At 38.7% G+C, this 18,742-nt stretch overlaps 1 protein-coding gene across 1 annotated transcript in view; it reads left to right on the top strand.

The window, feature by feature from the left end:
* Positions 1 to 18,742, top strand: part of AQR (aquarius intron-binding spliceosomal factor) — a 110,736-nt gene that overhangs the window by 30,160 nt on the left and 61,834 nt on the right. The window contains exons 10-16 of the mRNA XM_053593785.1: positions 2,328 to 2,392; positions 3,350 to 3,466; positions 3,953 to 4,066; positions 5,656 to 5,759; positions 7,805 to 7,907; positions 11,138 to 11,258; positions 18,514 to 18,655. Of these exons, the coding sequence (XP_053449760.1) occupies positions 2,328 to 2,392; positions 3,350 to 3,466; positions 3,953 to 4,066; positions 5,656 to 5,759; positions 7,805 to 7,907; positions 11,138 to 11,258; positions 18,514 to 18,655 (766 nt within the window). The remainder of the gene's footprint in view (positions 1 to 2,327; positions 2,393 to 3,349; positions 3,467 to 3,952; positions 4,067 to 5,655; positions 5,760 to 7,804; positions 7,908 to 11,137; positions 11,259 to 18,513; positions 18,656 to 18,742) is intronic.

Here is an 18,742-nt window from a genome sequence, read left to right as displayed (position 1 = left end):
TTATTGAAGGCAAACAGAGCATTATTTACTCGTTAGAGGTATACATGCTATTAGATGACATTGTTTAATGATATTTTATTTATTAAATTTATTATTTTTTTTCAAGACTACTACATTAGGATTAATACATTTAAATCTTGTCATTAAGTGTCTTCTTTTTTTTTGCAGTTTTTGGCCGGGGCCAGGTTTGAACCCACCACCTCCTGTATATGGGGCTGGCGCCCTATTCCTTGAGCCACAGGGGCCGCCCAAGTGTCTTAAACCTGAAAAGAGGACTAAGATTGGGTTTTTTTGGCACAAAGAGTACTTTGAATTACTAATGTCCATAATAACTAAAGTTATAAAAATTGATGTCTGTAACTATGGAATGCTTATCTAGGATCATCTAGGTTTAAAAACCAAAAAGGGCCTGCAGCAATTTTAACAGCCTATAAACTGCTGGCTGTTGCCACTATTGTTTATGTGCTGTCAGAAGACAACATTTCTTTTTTTTTTAAAGGCAAGGGTGAAAGAAACAAAGTTTACTCAGAAAGAGAAAGGTAGACTAAGAAATCTTACTCTAGCGTAAGCAGGATACATATGTCATAGACCGTGAACAGGCCTCCATTGCCAGGGCAAGAAGTCACAATTTCTTAACTTTGGTCTTTAATCACAATTTGTCAGCCTGCTGGTGAAAGAACCAACAAGTTGATGAAAGTAGCATGTCTGTTTTCAGAGGGTACAAAGGTGGTTGGATTATATAGTTAGGAAACAGAAAGCTAATTTTTTTTTTTTTGAGATGGAGTCTTAGTATGTCGCCGTCAGTGGAGTGCCATGGTGGCACAGCTCACAACAACCCCAAACTCTTGGGCTCAAGCGATTCTCTTGCCTCAGCCTCCCAAGTAGCTGGGACTATAGGCGCCCAGCACAATGTCTGACACTAGTTTTTTATTTTCAGTAGAGATGGGATCTTACTCTTTCTCAGGCTGGTCTTGAACTCCTGAGCTGTGACACAACAGCACTCTTCCAGGGTGGCAGAGCGAGAATTAGAACAAATGTTCCCTAAACTGTTCTGCAGCTGTTAAATTCTATGATTCTGTGATTTCAGGGTCTGTATTATGGGCATAGACTTTCATGAAAGTTCCTGTTAACATTTCTATATTAGTCACAAAAGTATTCATGTTTCTTTCTTCACATAAAGCCTTTCCTGTACACTACAAATAAATAAGTGGATTTTTATTTAAACGTTTATAGGATGACTCCTATAGGTCTGGCATAGGGTTTGTCACTGCTGGGAGTACTTAAACTAAGCAGCAATGAGGACCCTAAAATTATCTCCATTTTAAATGAAACCATTTTGGCAGGATGGTTTTAGCTGGTTAAATTGTAGCCCATTTTCTGGCATTAGAAAAAAAAAACTTCTACTCTGAAAGTGTTTCGTGTCACAAGGTTGTAATTATTTAAAAACAAAAATAAATGTTTATAAAAATAGCACATCATCCTCATGAATAGCATAAAATAAGACAGTGATTTAAAAAGCATTTTATTGCTTTGTGTATCATTGGCCTTTTAATATCAAAAGTAACACATACACAAAGTAATACATACATGTATAAGTATATTTATATGTGTATACATCTGTTTATACATATGAGAGAACTTTGAGAAGTTTAGTATGTGAAGAAAATAAGGAAAGTGGAGCACAGACTGATGCAAAAACTACCTTCTGATTTTCTTCTATGTTTTTCAAAATTTAATCACTTAAAGTAGTTTTATAAATTTGATACTTTTAAAATATCTTTGCAAACTTGAATTTCAAAATGCATTTTTTGGGGGGTGGGAGGTATAATCTTACTCTGCCGCCCTGGATAGAGTGCTGTGGTGTCATAACTCACAGAACCTCAAATTCTTGGGCTCAAGCCATCCTCTTGCCTCAGCCTCCCAAGTTGCTGGGACTATAGGCAACCCACAACAATGCCCAGGTGGTTTTTCTGTTTTTAGTAGAGACAGGGGTCTTGCTCTTGCTCAGGCTGGTCTCAAACTCCTGAGCTCAAGCAATCCAGCTACCTCAGCTTCCTAAAGTGCTAGGGTCACAGATCTGAGCCATCATGCCTTGTCTCAGAACGCACTCTGGTCCAAGTTTGATTTTTCATTTTCTCATATTTATTGAGCTAACTATAAGGGTAAGGTTTGCCTTTGCCTTTAAAAAAAATACATGAGAGATTCTTATTCTGAACTTTAGCCCTGTTCTGATGCATAAGGGACATGTGACTCTTTAAATTATTAAATAACTGCCAGTTTTAAGAAATAGCATACAGATGGCCTAACATGTTTTCTCTCTTATCTAGAACCTGTCACCATGGACAAAGTTCATTACTGTGAAAGATTCATTGAACTTATGATTGATCTAGAGGTAAGACGTCTATAGTGACTTTCCTGCTATATAATCATTAAGGCTCTAAGATTAGGCTTATGATTATATATGAAATACTAATTTACCAAACTGGCCTCAGTTTGTACTTGTTTAAGGGTGTCACACAGAAGGAAATCACAAATAATTGCCCAGTGAAGTTTTCAAACGACCCATTTAGAATGGGCTTCTGTTTTTTTAGAAGTTACTTAATGTAGTTACTAAGCATGAGTCCAGCAATGGCAGTTAATTTTTTGTCGTACTTTATTTTAATACCCCTTTAGGTGGAGGTTTTGCAGATGGCTAAAGTCATGATTATATATATTGTCTTCTCTTTAGATCACCTCACTTTTTTGTGTTTAATGTTGATGAAGAAAAATGTAATTGCTATTTTTAATTCGTTTAATTAAGGTTCTTTAAGAAAAAGATTTCATACTTTTAGGTATGAATTTGAGGTCAAATTCAGTTGATATAATTCAGATTGAATCCATTTCCTTTCCTTTCCTTTCTTTCTTTCTTTCTTTTTTTTTTTTTTTTTGAGACAGAATCTCAAGCTGTCACCCTGGGTAGAGTGCTGTGGCATCACAGCTCACATTAACCTCCAACTCCTGGGCTTAAGTGATTCTCTTGCCTTAGCCTCCCAAGTAGCTGGGACTACAGGCACCTGTCACAACTCCTGGCTATTTTTTGGTTATAGTTGTCATTGTAGTTTGGCAGGCCTGGGCTGGATTTGAACCCACCAAATCCAGTGTATGTGGCTGGCACCTTAGCCACTTGAACTACAGGCGCCAAGCCTCCTTTCCTTTCTTTAATGTGGGAAATAGAAAGAAAATTCATTTGTTCTTGATCTGGGGAAGTAATGTGGTTTCTTGAAATGAGTGTTGGAGTATTGGAATAGTGGTCACACATGATGTCATTCAAAAATCAGTAGATTTTTACTATCATGTTTACTTTTCCTAGGCCCTACTACCCACAAGGCGTTGGTTTAATACCATCCTGGACGATTCCCACCTTTTGGTTCACTGTTACCTTTCCAATCTTGTTCATAGGGAAGGGGATGGCCATCTTTTTTCCCAGGTAAGCATTAGTGTATCAGAATATAAGTTCTTGGTTTTTTCTTTTATATATGTGTGTGTGTGTGTGTGTGTATGTGTCTATATATATATATATATATATATAGACTCTCACTTCGTCACCCTGGGTAGAGTGCCGTGGCATCATAGCTCAAACTCCTATGCTTAAGTGTTCTTCCTGCCTCAGCCTCCCAAGTAACTGGGACAACAGGCGCACCATAGCACTTGACTAATTTTTTCTATTTTTAGTAGAGAACGGGATCTCTCTCTTGCTCAGATTTGTCTCAAACTCCTGAGCTCTAACAATCCACTTGCTTCTGCCTCCCAGAGTGCTTGGATTACAGACGTGAGCCACCACTCTTGGCCTAAAACTATTTTTGTTTACATTCCAAGTTTGTAGCACTTCTGAGAAGGTATATGGTAATAAATAGTGTTATGTTTTCTTGATCTTATGTTCATGCAGTTTATTAATTTAAGTGTATCTTTTCAGCTTTTGGACATGCTCAAGTTTTACACTGGTTTTGAAATTAATGACCAGACTGGTAATGCTCTGACAGAGAATGAGATGACTACAATTCACTATGATAGAATTACTTCTCTGCAGGTAATTGAAGTGCATTATAGCCTTTACCTATGCTCCATGAAGAAGGGTTATACTAAAATTTAGGTTTTGTATAGACACAAGTAGAAGAAGGTATTACTTTCAAAATATTTTCGTTTTTAGTTTTTTTTTAATGTTTCTAATTTTTATGAATTTATAGTTTAACTCTTATGAATCAATATACTGATATTTGATACCCAAATTAGTTAGTGGACCAGTTTGACACATACATGTATTGGCTCTGCTATTATTGTTTGGTGAAAGTGTATTTCAACATGTACGTATGAGCATTTTGCACATTTTTAAGGTAAACACATGTAATGAGACTGAAATTTGCCAGTATAGTTGAGATATGCCAAAAAAGTACCTTTGTCTTCAATGACTGTTCTCTTGCTCTTAAACCCTACTCTCTGATGGCAGAGGAAGCTTTTATTTATCAATTTAATGTAATTCAGTTTTATTAGTTTTAAAGAGTTTTGGGGGGTGGTAAAGACTAAACAAACGTTAAGTTTGAATTCTTTTTTGTTACTAGTTCTACTGTGTCTCAAGTAGAATTGAGATGTGCTTGTTCTTTCTCAAAGTAGCTTCTGGATAAGTGAAGATGCTAAGATAGCATTATTGTTTTGGAAGAGGAATGAGCTCAGATATTTGCCTCTGCTTTTGAAGTTCCCATAGCTGCTGTGGCGTGTAGTCTGTTGTGTTGGCACAGGCAAGGCGTGAGGATTGCTCCCAAGGAACTTGGCTGTTTCCCCTATTGAGGAGACCCCAACTTTGGTCCTGATGGTGCTAGCCTTCTCCTGAGAGCTGACTCTCGTTCATTTCTTGGCTGATAAGGCTCAAATTCTGGCTTGGGTTGCAGGGTCATCTTGCTCTTGTCAGCAGTAATTCCACGGCAGGCTTACCCATAACCTTGGCAGCTTCTGTGTCATCCACCATGGAGCATATGAACACTTGTGAATCTTTTCTCTGCCACATGGACATTAGGGAAGACTAGGGTTGTCATCTTAGTTACTTTGTTATTGAAGCCCCATAGAGCTGCCGTGGCTATTTCCTTGGAGCCCCTTGGAGCCCCTGTTGAGAGTGTTAACAGTACACGGCTTTCCCAGGCTTCCCAGCTTACCCAAAGGGACACAAGTGTAACGTGTCAAGTACAATATGTCCAAAATCCAGTTTTAGAAAACAAAAACTGAAGCTGGTGTTGGGTGGCCCTGTCTGAGACGCAATTTCTGCACCCCAGCTTCAGCGCCTGCCTTTAAAAGAAAAATAGAAAACCCTAGAAAACTAAACAGATTTTTTTTTTTTTTTTTTTTTTGCAGTTTTTGGCTGGGGCTGGGTTTGAACCCACCAACTCTGATATATGGGGCTGGCGCCCTACTCTGAGTCACAGGTGCTGCCCTAAACACTGATTTTTGTTTTTACATTTCTAGACCAATTTTAGTTTTTTTCCCATTGTATTGATTCTGACTGAATAAGGCAAAGGTCATATATGAGAAGTGAAGGGAGAGAAGTGTGTTAATATTTTCATTACATAGTAAATAAGTTGTAGATCTTAATGTGTAGATATTAATTATTGATTTTTTTTTCTTTTGTAGAGAGCTGCTTTTGCACATTTCCCTGAACTCTATGATTTTGCTCTCTCAAATGTGGCAGAAGTAGATACTCGGGGATCCTTGGTCAAGTGTTTTGGACCTCTTAGGTAAGATGATGTGTAAGAAAAACTACATCTTCTCTTTTGGTGTCACATTTTTTTGAAGTCTGCTTTTTGTTGTTGCTTTTTGATCATTTTTGGAGAACTTTAGGTAATTTTACTTATTATTTCACTCTTTATTGACATCTAGAATTAGTGTTTCTCTTTAGTAGTTTGATATCTTTGAATTATTTAAGTGCAATTATCTATCCTTTTGGCGGAATTTATTTTTTATGACTTACACAATTTTCCTAGGTCTTAAGTTTTTCTTGGGTAGAACATGAAACTGTTCAATGCCATGGGTCATAAACAACATACAACAGAAAGCAGTAAAGATTCATCATGTGTGCTATTAGAGGTGTAATTAGGGAAGTTTTTGCATGTTTAAAATGTATAAAATTAGTAATATTTTCTGGCACTTAGTATCTGCTGACACAGTTTGTTGAGAGTGCTAGTAATAGTGGCATACATTTATTGCCTGATAGATAGCTCATAGCATATGTATAAATACCTAACTTAGTAGAAAAATTGTTTGAGACCAGCCTGAGCAAAAGTGAAACTTTGTCTCTACTTAAAACAGAAAAACTAGAATAGCAGTGCTGTGGCCGGCCTCTGTAGTCCCAGCTACTAGGGTGGCTGAGGCAAGAGGATCACTTGAGCCCAAGAGACTGAGGTTGCTGTGAGCTATGATGACACCATGGCACTCTACCCAGGGGGACAGAAGAAAATTAAAGCGTCACAAGGGAATTTTGTGGGGTGATGAAACTATTTAAGCAGTGGAAAGTGTGCTGTGCATGGTGGTGATTGCAAATTTTCACTTGGAAATTCAAATTCAGATTTACTATAGCAACAAGTAGTGGCTTATTTTATTAGATATTTGAAAAGAAATTTGCCATGTATCCAAAGGCCAAATATATATAGTTTATCAGTCATTCTTTCAAGTAAAAATTGTGTGCAGAATACATACTTCTCATTTTGTCACACAGAATTCTTTAAAAATGGATACTCATTTAGCCCAGATTTAATAGCATTAATAATTTTTTGCCACTTTATAAAAGACATTCTTTTTTTTTTTTTTAGGCCACACTGCAGCCGTGGCTTTTATTTTTATTTTTATTTAGAGACAGAGTCTCACTTTATCTCCCTTGGTAAAGTGCCATGGTGTCACAGCTCACGGCAACCTCCAACTCCTAGGCTTAGGCAATCCTCTTTCCTCAGCCTCCCGAGGAGCTGGGACTACAGGGGCCTGCCACAACACCTAGTGCAGTTTGGCCAGGCAGGGTTTGAACCCATCACCCTCGGTATATGGGGCCAACGCCTTACCCTCTGAGCCACAGGCGCTGCCCCTATAAAAGACATTCTTAAATAAAAACCTGTGTTTGTTAAGTGAGGAATACTCCGACTACTTTATAATACATGTTGGTCCCACTGCCTGGATCCATGTCTGCAGTTTTACCTGCCATTGCTTTTGCACCGCCAGTGTTTATTAAATAAAGACAGTTAGGAAAACAGTGTCTTAATATTTAAAAAGTGTTGTCCTTGTGGACGTGCTGATAGGATCTCAAGGACCACGAGAGGTATTCAGAAAGCACTTTGAGAACCTTTTATTAAAGGTGTAACATTCATTGCTGGTTGTTACTTGCTGTCAGTGTCATACTATTGTGTTCACTTTTTTTTTTTTTTTTTTGAGACGGAGCCTCAAGCTGTCACTCTGGGTAGAGTGCTGTGGCATCACAGCTCACAGCAACCTCCAACTCCTGGGCTCAAGCGATTCTCCTGCCTCCACCTCCCTAATGGCTGGGACTACAGCACTTGCCACAACACCTGGCCATTTTTTGGTTGCAGCTGTCATTGTTGTTTGGCTGTCCTGGGCTGGATTTGAACCCACCAGCTTGGGTGTATGTGGCTGGCACCTTAGGTGCTTGAGCCACAGACACCAAGCCTATTGTGTTTACTTTTTAAGCTATCTGTAGAAATACTTTTTTGAAAAGCGAAGTGAAGTAATTAAGTCAAGTAACATGCTATGAACACATTAAATGTTCTTTATCCTGCAGTTCAAACACCCTCCACCAGGTGGCATCATACCTCTGCTTGTTGCCAACGCTTCCTAAAAATGAAGACACAACTTTTGATAAAGAATTTCTTCTAGAATTGCTGGTAAGTATTAGTGTGCTCTGGATTTTGAACACGATTTTCCCTGCCTTTTAAAATCATTCATAAAGATATGATGGTTCTTTTTGACTAAAGATTATGTGCATAATTACCATGTGTTTTTATCATTTGAATACTTTTTCTCAAGTCTTTAACCTCTTAAAACTGCTTTGGGGCATGGATTCATTCTTTTTTTTTTTTTTTTAGAGACAGAGTTTCACTTTATTGCCCTCGGTAGAGTGCCGTGGTGTCACACGGCTCACAGCAACCTCTAACTCTTGGGCTTACACGATTCTCTTACCTCAGCCTCCCAAGTAGCTGGGAGTACAGGCACCCGCCACAATGCATGGCCATTTTTTTGTTGTTGTCATTGTTTGCAGGCCCCAGCCAGGTTCGAACCCAGCAGCCCCAGTGCATGTGGCCAGCACCCTAACCACTCAGCTATGGGTGCAGAGCCAAAATTTATTTTATTTTTTTATTTTTTGGAGACAGTCTCCCTTTGTCACCCTCAGTAGAGTGCCATGGGTTTACAGCTCACAGCAATGTCAAACTTAGGCTAAAACAATCCTCTTACCTCAGCCTCCCAAGTAGCTAGGACTACAGGTACCTGCCACAGTGTCCAGCCTTTTTTTTTTTTTTTTTTTTTTTAGAGGCTGGGTCTCACTCTTGGTCGGGCTGGTCTTGAACTTCTAAGCTCAAGTAATGTACCCACCTTAGCCTCCCACAGTGCTAGGATTATAGTCATGAGCCACTGCGCCCTGCCTGCTTTTTAAAAATTTAATATTGTGTTGGAGGCTTAATTCATTTGTGTAGTATTTATGTACTTTATTGTAAACTTCAATATAATATTTCATAAATTAAATAGTATTTAACCATATCCCCATATTTAGATTGTTGGCAGCTTTCACTTGTACGAATAATGATGACATTTTTGTACGTGTCTCTTTATACCATGTATGGACATTTAGGAGAGATACCTAGAAGTGAAATTATTTGAAGCATGAGCTTACTTAAAATGTCAAAGGTGCTGTCACATTATCCTTCCAAAGGTGTATATTTCCATCAACAGTGTATTAAAGTATGTCTTCTCATGCTCTTACTAGAAGTTGATGTTATTAGTCTTCAGTTTTTGCCAATTCGATGGGTAACAGAATAGTAACTTTTTTTTTTTTGTTTACTGGCAGCTATAAAGCCCAGTAGCTTTTCTTTTTTTTTCTTTTTTTTTTTTGTAGAGACAGAGTTTCACTTTATGGCCCTCGGGTAAAGTGCCGTGGCCTCACACAGCTCACAGCAACCTCCAGCTCCTGGGCTTAGGCGATTCTCTTGCCTCAGCCTCCCGAGTAGCTGGGACTACAGGCACCTGCCACAAGGCCCGGCTATTTTTTTGGTTGCAGTTTGGCCGAGGCCGGGCCTGAACCCGCCACCCTCAGTATATGGGGCTGGCGCCTTACCGACTGAGCCACAGGCGCCGCCCAGCCCAGTAGCTTTTCATATTTCAAACATTTTTGTTCCTAAACAAACATATTGTATTGATGTGTATACATGTATATGTATTTCTTATACATGCGGAACTATACTGTATATTAGATACACTGTATCAGAGTTTATTTTGGAAGCGAATACTTTCAAAAAGTATAGGATGTGAAAAGTATAGGATGTGAAATACGGTCTGTCACTGTAGCAAAGAAAATGATATGCCAGGTTTGGGGAGCAGTGATAGGAAACTATTTGTAGCAAGTGTTTTAAGCCTAGTGACAGATGTGTAAGTGCCATTTGGGGGAGAAATTCTTGGGAAGTGTTTTAAATTAGTTCAAGTAAGGAAAATACTTTTTTATTGACATGTTTACTTCCATCATGTCTTGGGTCACCATCTTCGCCTTCCTTCTTACACGTTGCTTTTTATTGCCTCTGACTATAGTGCTTCCTAAAAATTTCTTGTGCTATTTTCTGACTGGTGGATTTGAGGGTTGATGATAAACTTTGACTATGGAAAGAAATAAGGATTTTTTTCCCCCAGGAATCCTTCTAATTGAAAATAAATTTGAGTATAAAGTTGGTCTTATGCCTTTTAGGGTCTTCTAGTTAGAATTTTATCTTCAAGATTTAAATAATTATGCCAAAAAAATTTTTTTTTTTTAATTTATTGTGTTACAACATTATCTTTTATTTTTTCTTTTCCCTAAAGGATTTTCCTTAGGTTTTAGATTTTGCTAATACATATATTTCAATGTATATATATAGTTTAGATACCATGATGTCTTTTTTCTTAAGATAATGCTATCATCACGAAAGAGAATTTGACACATTTTCAAATGTCAGTATTTTAACATTGTTAATTAGGCTACAGATTATTTTTATATTTGAGGTAGATTACTATATTACGGGTACATAGAGGTCCTCAATTCCTTCTCTTATTTTACAAGGAAGAAAACTTGAGTCCAGGGAATAATACTCTTTCCCAGATTGTGTAACTAGTTAGTATAAGAATGAAAACTATTAACACTCCTATTTTTTATGTTAGTTAATACTAAGTGCTATGGTTTTTATTTTATTTATTTATTTTTTTTGGGAGACAGACTCTCACTTTGTCACCCTGGGTAGAATGCAGTGGCATTACAGCTCACAGCAACCTCAAACTCTTGGGCTCAAGCAATTCTCTTACCTCAGCCTCCTGAGTTGCTGGGACTATAGGCCTGCCACAACGCCTGGGCTATTTTTAGAGACAAGGTCTCGCTCTTGCTCAGTCTGGTCTCGAACCTGGGAGCTCAGGCAGTCCACCTGCCTCGGCCTCTCAGAGTGCTAGGATTACAGGTGTGAGCAACCACACCCTCTCTAGTGCTGTGGTTTTTACACCATTGGCATGTGCCAGAGACTTCAATACTGTGTTAGAAAATGCCATTTCATTTTCATAAGAAAACTGAGAGGTGAGTGATACTTTGTCTGTTTTACTAAAAAGGAGACTAAGGTTAGGAAGGTTAAAGTAACTTGGCCAGATTTTACATTGCTCAGAAGTAGAGGAGCTGCGATTTGGTCTCAAGTTTATCTCATTTGAAGCCTAACACTATTGGTACCTCTTTTATCTTTGATTTATGGAAAAAATGGGAAAAGTAAAAAAATAATCTCACGTTAAAGTGTTACAGTAACTGACAGATTTGAAACATCCTATTCCATAAATTGTTTTGATTGAAAAAAGATACTTCTAACTTGCCGTATGAACCCGTTTTCCTTTGTTTTAGGTATCTCGTCATGAACGTCGAATTTCTCAGATTCAGCAGTTGAATCAGATGCCTTTGTATCCAACTGAGAAAATTATATGGGATGAAAATATTGTTCCAACTGAGTACTATTCTGGGGAAGGTATGATAAAAGAAATACAGGATTCAGGTGTAACATGAAACTTAATGAAAAAGGATTTATCATCTAATTGAAAAAGTACTCCATCTAGGCTAATGTATACATTAGGATAGTTTTCTAGTATCCTACCAGTATTCCAACTTCAAATTCAGAAGCTGGATTTAGTATTTTGGAATTTGAAAGAAAGATTTAGTATTTTGAATGCTTCACACTGAGACATTTTATTAAATTTAGCTGTACTCTGCTGTGTGTGTGTATGTATAATGTATATACATACACATAAGTTTGTTACCCTACATAAAATATGCCCATAAAGCAGTAAGACCATCTTTTCAGGGAGATCTAATAATGTAGGAAGTATAGTTTTCGTTTTGTTACATGATAGGCTATATTTGCTAGTGCTTTGTGTTTCAAAGCATTTTTTAGAGCCTCTTTTGAATTCTTTGTAAAGCCAGGTAATTCCCACCAAAAAAAGACATTATAATTAGTTGATAGTAAGCCATTCGTTTTGATCCAAAATGGTATTGTCTCACCTACCTATTTCCCCAGATTTTGGTTCAAAAATGCTTTGCATTTAATAATTTGCTGCAACCAAATATATTCAAAAGTGCATTCTGGGCTCAGTACCCGTAGCACAGTGGTTACGGTGCCAGCCACATACACCGAAGTTGGCGGGTTCGGACCTGGCTTGGGCCAACTAACCAACAATGACAACTGCAACAAAAAATAGCCAGGTGTTGTGATAGCGCCTATAGTCTCAGCTCCTTGGGAGGCTGAGGCAAGAGAATCGCATCAGCCCAAGAGTTTGAGGTTGCTGTGAGCTGTGACGCCACGTCACTATACCCAGGGCAACAGCTTGAGACGGTCTCAAAGAAAAAAAAAGTGCTTTCTGATTTATTTCAAAGGCATATTTTAAAAGAAATTTCAGGAAATCTTTCGAACATTGGCTTGATTATTAGAAGTCATCACAGTTATAAGTACTGATATATGTGGGTCATTATGGAAGTTTTGAGTTATACAAAAATCAAGAAACGCAAAATACACATGGATGGAAACAAATGAAGCCCTCTCAGCAACATGATAAGCTGAGCAAGGTGTAGCATGGCACGAGTGAATCAAAAAGGACACTGTCAACTGTGTTTCTTGGAAGTGAAATAATGGACCATAACACAATCTGTCTGAAAACTTTCATAGAGACCTGCGTAGTTACTTAAGATGGTTTCTTAGGCCAGACACTGTGACTCATGCCTGTAGGTGAGGTAAATCACCTGAGCTCAGGAGTTGGAGATCAGCCTGAGCAAAAGCAAGACACCGTCTCTAGTAAACATAGAAAAACTAGCAACGCAGAGTGGCAGGCACCTGTAGTCCCAGCTACTCAGGAGGCTGAGGCAGGTGGATTGCTCAAGCCCAAGAGTTGGAGGTTGCTTTGAGCTGGGATACCAGGGCATCCTAGCCTGGGCACAAAGTAAGACTTTGTCTAAAAAAAGGATGGGGTGGAACCTGTGGCTCAGTGAGTAGGGTGCCGGCTCCATCTACAGAGGGTGGTGGGTTTGAACCGGCCCCGGCCAAACTGCAACAAAAAAATAGCCAGGTGTTGTGGCGGGCGCCTGTAGTCCCAACTAAATCAGGAGGCTGAGGCAAGAGAATAGCCTAAACCCAGGAGTTAGAGGTTACTGTGAGCGGTGACGCCACGGTACTCTACCGAGGGCGATAAAGTAAGACTCTGTCTATACCAAAAAAAAAAAAGGATGATTACTTCACGATAATATCCTAGAGTCATTACTCCAATAAACCCAGTGGACTAAAATTATCCTAGATTTCAGAATAGGCAATCTTCATATCTTTTTATGTTTCTACCATGGTTAATGTGTTGCTTTCCCATGTCTAGGGTACACACTTCAGTGATAAAACTATAAAGAAATTCAAAATAGTAATTGCTGTAGAAGTCAGGAAATGGTTACTTTCATCTGTAACTAGGAAGAGGGAGACATGAGAGGGTTCTGGATAGCTGACAAGGTGGTTACAGGTTTCATTTTTAAAATATCTTTTACTTTGCTAGTACCCTCTATAATGGGGGTGGGGAACCTTTTCATGTTGGAAGGCTGCATTAATTTAGCCATAATCAAATACGGCCACATTCAAGAAACTTCAAGTAGATATATTGGAAAATGTACATTATTTTGTAGAAATCTAAGTAATATATGCTTAATAATTTCAAAAAATGGAAACTTTTAATTTAATTAATTAATTTTTTTATTAAAAAAAATTTTTTTTTTTTTTTTTTTTTTGAGACAGAGCCTTAAGCTGTTGCCCTGGGTAGATACCATGACATCACAGCTCACAGCAACCTCCAACTCCTGGGCTTAGGCGATTCTGTTGCCTCAGCCTCTCAAGTAGCTGGGACTACAGGTGCCTGCCACAATGCCTGGCTATTTTTTGGTTGTAGTTGTCATTGTTGCTTGGCAGGCCCGGGCTGGATTCAAACCCACTAGCTCTGGTGCATGTGGCTGGTGCCTTAGCTGCTTGAGCTATAGGTGCCGAGTCTATTTTATTTATTTATTATTTTTTTGAGACAGAGTCTCAAGCTATTGCCCTTGGTAGAGTGCTGTGGCTTAGCAGGCCCAGGCCGGGTTTGAACCCCGCACCCTACGTATATGTGGCCGATGCCCTGCCAAATGAGCTACGGTACCACCTATTTGTTAATTTTAAAGTTAAGTAACCTTTAAATGATTTTGTTGTGTCTGCATTTTGTTGGAAAGTGGTCAGATACTTGGTTGCATTTTGAACTGCTCCACAGCATGGAGGTCCACTGATAACTGTTACTTGTGACCTTAAGGGTACTTTGATTTGGATTAGGTAGGAGAATATAGATTTGTAGCAATAAGTGGTTGAAAAAAAAGAAAGCATTTTTCAGGCATGTTGCTGAAGGTGTGGGTAATCTACCGCATTTTTCCATATTTCAATTTCTTTAGTAGCTTTAAACAATGACTCAAAAGTGTCATCTACTGAGAGCTCAATCAATTCTATCTTTAGTTTTTTAGGTGCTTTAGTGATATCAACTAGGTGAGGCTGAAATGATAATTTAAGTGTGATATCACGATTTTCAGAGTCAATTAACCTTTCATTGTGTTCTCCAATTAATAGGTCTGTAGCAGCTGTATGTTCTTCAAATGATTCATATAGATCACACTGCTTATCAATGCCCTTTGCTAACTGGGGAAAATGTTCATCCAAAATTTTCTTTTGATTAAGAAATATTTTGAAAGAAGATAGCTTTAGACTGGGCACGTGTAAACCTAGCACTCTGGGAGGTTGAAGTGGGTGGATTGCCTGAGCTCAGAAGTTCAACATCAGCCTGAGCCAGAGCCAGACCCTGTCTCTAAAAATTGTTGGGTGTTATGGCAGACATCTGTAGTTTCAGCTACTCAGGAGGCTGAGGCAAGAGAATCACTTGAGCCCAGGAGTCTGAGGTTGCTGTGAGCTGTGATGCCATAGCATTCTACTGGGACAACAAAGTGAGACTCTGTCTCAAAAAAGAAAAAAGGTAGCTTTTGGGGGAGCTAGGTGCAGTGACTCACGCCTGTAATCCTAGCACTCTTGGGAGGCCGAGGAGAGTGGATCACTTGAGCTCAGGAGACCAGTGTGAGTGCAACGGAGTGACACTCTGTCTTAAAAAAAAAAAAAAGATAGCTTTACTTAGATTTTTTTTTGCTGTATCATATATAGACTTAGTTTTACCTTGCATAGAAATACTCATTTTGATTTGACATGGGATCACACAAAAATGCTTCACTCCTACAGAAATCTTCTTTAAATAATTCACACTCCTGATTCTGTTCTTCATAATTTAGCTTTCTGTTCTCACAGAGACGTTGGTTTGGCTGACATCTGTCCCTGCAATAGCTAATGCACTTTAGACTGATTTGGAAAAGCCGCACTGAGTATCTCATCCTTCAACTTAGTACTTGCATGAATATAGTTAATAATACTTGTAACTTGTTGCAAAATGTCACTTAAAGTAGTAGCTTTAGCATAGAGATTTTGCTGATGCAAAATACAATGAAAAGAAATGAGAATATCTGGATCTGGTAATACTTTTTTAATATGCAATATACCCTTTATGCTTTCTTTTCTTTTTTTTTTTTTTTGAGACAGAGTCTCACTTTGTCACCCTCGGTAGAGTGCCGTGGCGTCATAGCTCACAGCAACATCAAACTCTTGGGCTCCAGGGATTCCCTTGCCTCAGCCTCCCAAGTAGCTAGGACTACAGGCACCCACCACAATGCCTGGCTATTTTTTTTTAGAGATGGGGTCTTGCTCTTGTTCAGGCTGGTCTGAAACTTGTGAGCTCAGGCAATCCACCTGCCTTGGCCTCCCAGAGTGCTAGGATTATAGACATGAGCCACCACAACGCCTAGCCCTTCATGTTTTCTTGTCGTGGAACATGCGCCATCTGTACACGCACTCATTACATTTACCAAATTCATTCCAACTTCATATTTGTCTTGAAAGTTGTTGAAGATAACCTGTTGGCTGTGCTCTGTTTTCAAGAATGCCCAAAGTGAGTAACTTTTCATTAGCAAAAAAAGTCTTCTGTTATGATCCAAATGAAACAAAGCCTGCGCTGAGTCAGTAGTATTAGTAGATTTATCCAAGGTGATTGAATAATATATATTTCCCTTTTGAACTATTTTACAAAGTTTTTCTGTTAAGTAGAAGCCTCATTCATCCTGCTGATCAGTTATGGTTCTCCTTTGGAAAACATTTCTGCTTTGAAATGTTGTTGCGGTCTAAACGTCCTTCAGCTTTGACAAGGCGTTCTTTCACAGTTTTCACGTCACTGGATGACTTTTTGCCCCACGTTTATAAGCTACTTTATAAGTTGCTTCAGGTTTTATTCTTGCTGCTTGAAAGAATTGTTTTTGCTTCTGCTTTTTGTCTTTTAATTTCTCCAGTGTAACCTTTTGCTCTTCTCCCTCTAATTTAAAAATTGGTGGTCCTTATGTGTGTTAGAATGCTGACGAGCAGTGAATTTCTTTAATGTTGATATTGCAGTATCATCTTATCTTTAGCAGAAACAGAATAATGTTACCCTTCCCAATCCTCAACAAATCTGTTTGCTTCCTTCAGTGCACTCTTGGTCTTCTTTGACATGAAGGGCTGTTAAGTAGACAGAATGAAAAAATACTGTTGAGCCATGCAACTATTCACAAATTCTACTTCAGACAGAAACACAATGCACCGTTGTCAGGACCTGGCAACAAACTGGTATACTCGACCCCCATAAACTCTAGCTAACTATTCTGGTGTGGTAGAGGGGCCAGTCACGCAGGAGAAGTTAGAACTAAACCCTGAGTATAGCAGCTGTCAATTTAGCCCTTAGGGTTTACTAATGTTATATCTAACTGTGCCGGTCAGTTTGGGAGGACTGTTTGGTTGAAACTTGTTTTATTCCTTGGTATTTTAAATATGTTCATTTAAAAAATAAAATAAGCATATAAAAACAAAACAGATGTGTTAATAAAAAGAAAAGGATTTGTTCTGTAAAATGTAAATTTTGTCAAAAGGCCACACTGCAGGATCTAGAAAACCACGTGTGGCTCTCAGGCCTCAAGTTGCCACCCTGCTGCATACATGTGGAAGGGCCTGGTTTGACCCATAGAGTTTCCCACAGTCTCAAGTTTCCTGTTTGAATACTCATGGCACAGAGCAGTGTACTCCTCTCTCTTTATTTTTCCTGAAGATTGGCATGGGAATGGAGAGGCTGATGCTTTCAGTGGCAGGAGGCTTGGTGGTGCTGTGTTCTTGTATCAGGAGGCACGTGCCGTCGGCTTGTCTTTCCTTTTGTGATAGATTTATTCATTCAGTGAGGGCTGCAAAGTGGTGACATTTTAATTGTCTTTTTTTTTTTTTTTTAATAAAAATGTGCTATCGAAAGAGATACCTTCTTTCAGCATCTGGCCTGAAAGAAATTGAGGTAAATTACAAGTCAGGGCTTATTAATATAAATGATGTGAAATTTTTCCACATAATTGTTTCTTGCCTTAAGCTCTTTATTCCTTTGATAGTATGGATAAGGATGACGAAAATATGATTTGTCAGTCAAATGTGTTTGGAGGTTCTCTTTTTTTTTTTTTTGCAGTTTTTGGCCGGGGCTAGGTTTGAACCTAGCATATGGGGCCTGCGCCCTACTCCTTTGAGCCACAGGCGCTGCCCCGGAGGTTCTTCTTTTAAACGTTTTTGATTATTGCTACTTGGTGCTTGGTCACTTAACTGTTCAAGGGAAATATTATGCAGTGAGGATAATGAAAAGAATAGTGAGCTTGGCGCCTATAGCTCAGTAGCTAGGGTGGTGGCCACGTACACCCGGGCTGGTGGGTTCGAACCTGGCCCGGGCCTGCCAAACAACAATGACAACTACAGCAACAACATCAAATAGCTGGGTGTTGTGGTGGGTGCCTGTAGTCCCAGCTTCTTGGGAGGCTGAGGCAAGAGAATCGCTTAAGCCCAAGAGTTTGAGGTTGCTGTGAGCTGTGACAGCACGGCACTCTACCGAGGGTGACATAGTAAGATTCTGTCTCAGAAAAAAAAAGAAAGAAAAAGAAAAGAATAGTGTTTATTGTTATAGTCAGAGAAGGGGGAATCTACAATAAAATATAAGCAATGCCTTGTCCTTAATTTAGCTAAAAGTTAAGTTCAGAGCACATTAGTGATCATTGGAAATGAATTTATGCAATGTACATACTGATACTGCTTTCTTGCTAAATTTTGTCATAGGCTAAGGTTATGGTTGCTGTATGCATTTCAAGATTTGCCAAATACAAATTAGGTGATAAAGGAAGAATTTTTAACTACTTGAGTCTGTATTATTGGTGTTAAGTATTTTTAAGAAGTGCTGTTTGGGGCAGCGCCTGTGGCTCAGGGAGTAGGGTGCTGGCCTCATATACCACAGGTGGTGGGTTCAAACCCAGCCCCAGCCAAAAACTGCTACAACAACAACAAAAAAGTGCAGTTTGCATATGAATCACTGATGTGCAGATTACATGTATTAATAAGACTTATTTTTCATCCTTACTTTGTAATAGATAGTATTTCTTAAATTAGTTTCAATATTTTTGTGAAAATGAAAATCAGACATTATGACATATGATATGTTTCAGATATCATTAGATTCTTATCTGTGGTGCCTTTTAAAACATACAGAACAAATGTCTGAGTAAAAGAGTAATTCAAATGTGGGTGTTATTTTTCTTTTCAGGTTGTCTGGCTCTTCCTAAGTTGAATTTGCAGTTTTTGACTCTTCATGACTACCTTCTAAGGAACTTTAACCTCTTCCGCTTAGAATCAACTTATGAAATTAGGCAGGACATTGAAGATAGTGTCAGCAGAATGAAGCCATGGTTAGTAAGTTGGTTCCACTTATAATAAAGAGATGCAAAAATAGTGATTGCTATCCATCAGAAACCTCATAAGTGTATTTAGAAATA

Source organism: Nycticebus coucang, chromosome 6 (assembly GCF_027406575.1).
Source record: "Nycticebus coucang isolate mNycCou1 chromosome 6, mNycCou1.pri, whole genome shotgun sequence".
NCBI lineage: Eukaryota > Metazoa > Chordata > Mammalia > Primates > Lorisidae > Nycticebus > Nycticebus coucang.
The sequence above is the reverse complement of the archived record's forward strand: the minus strand, read 5'-3'. Positions and strand labels throughout refer to the sequence as shown.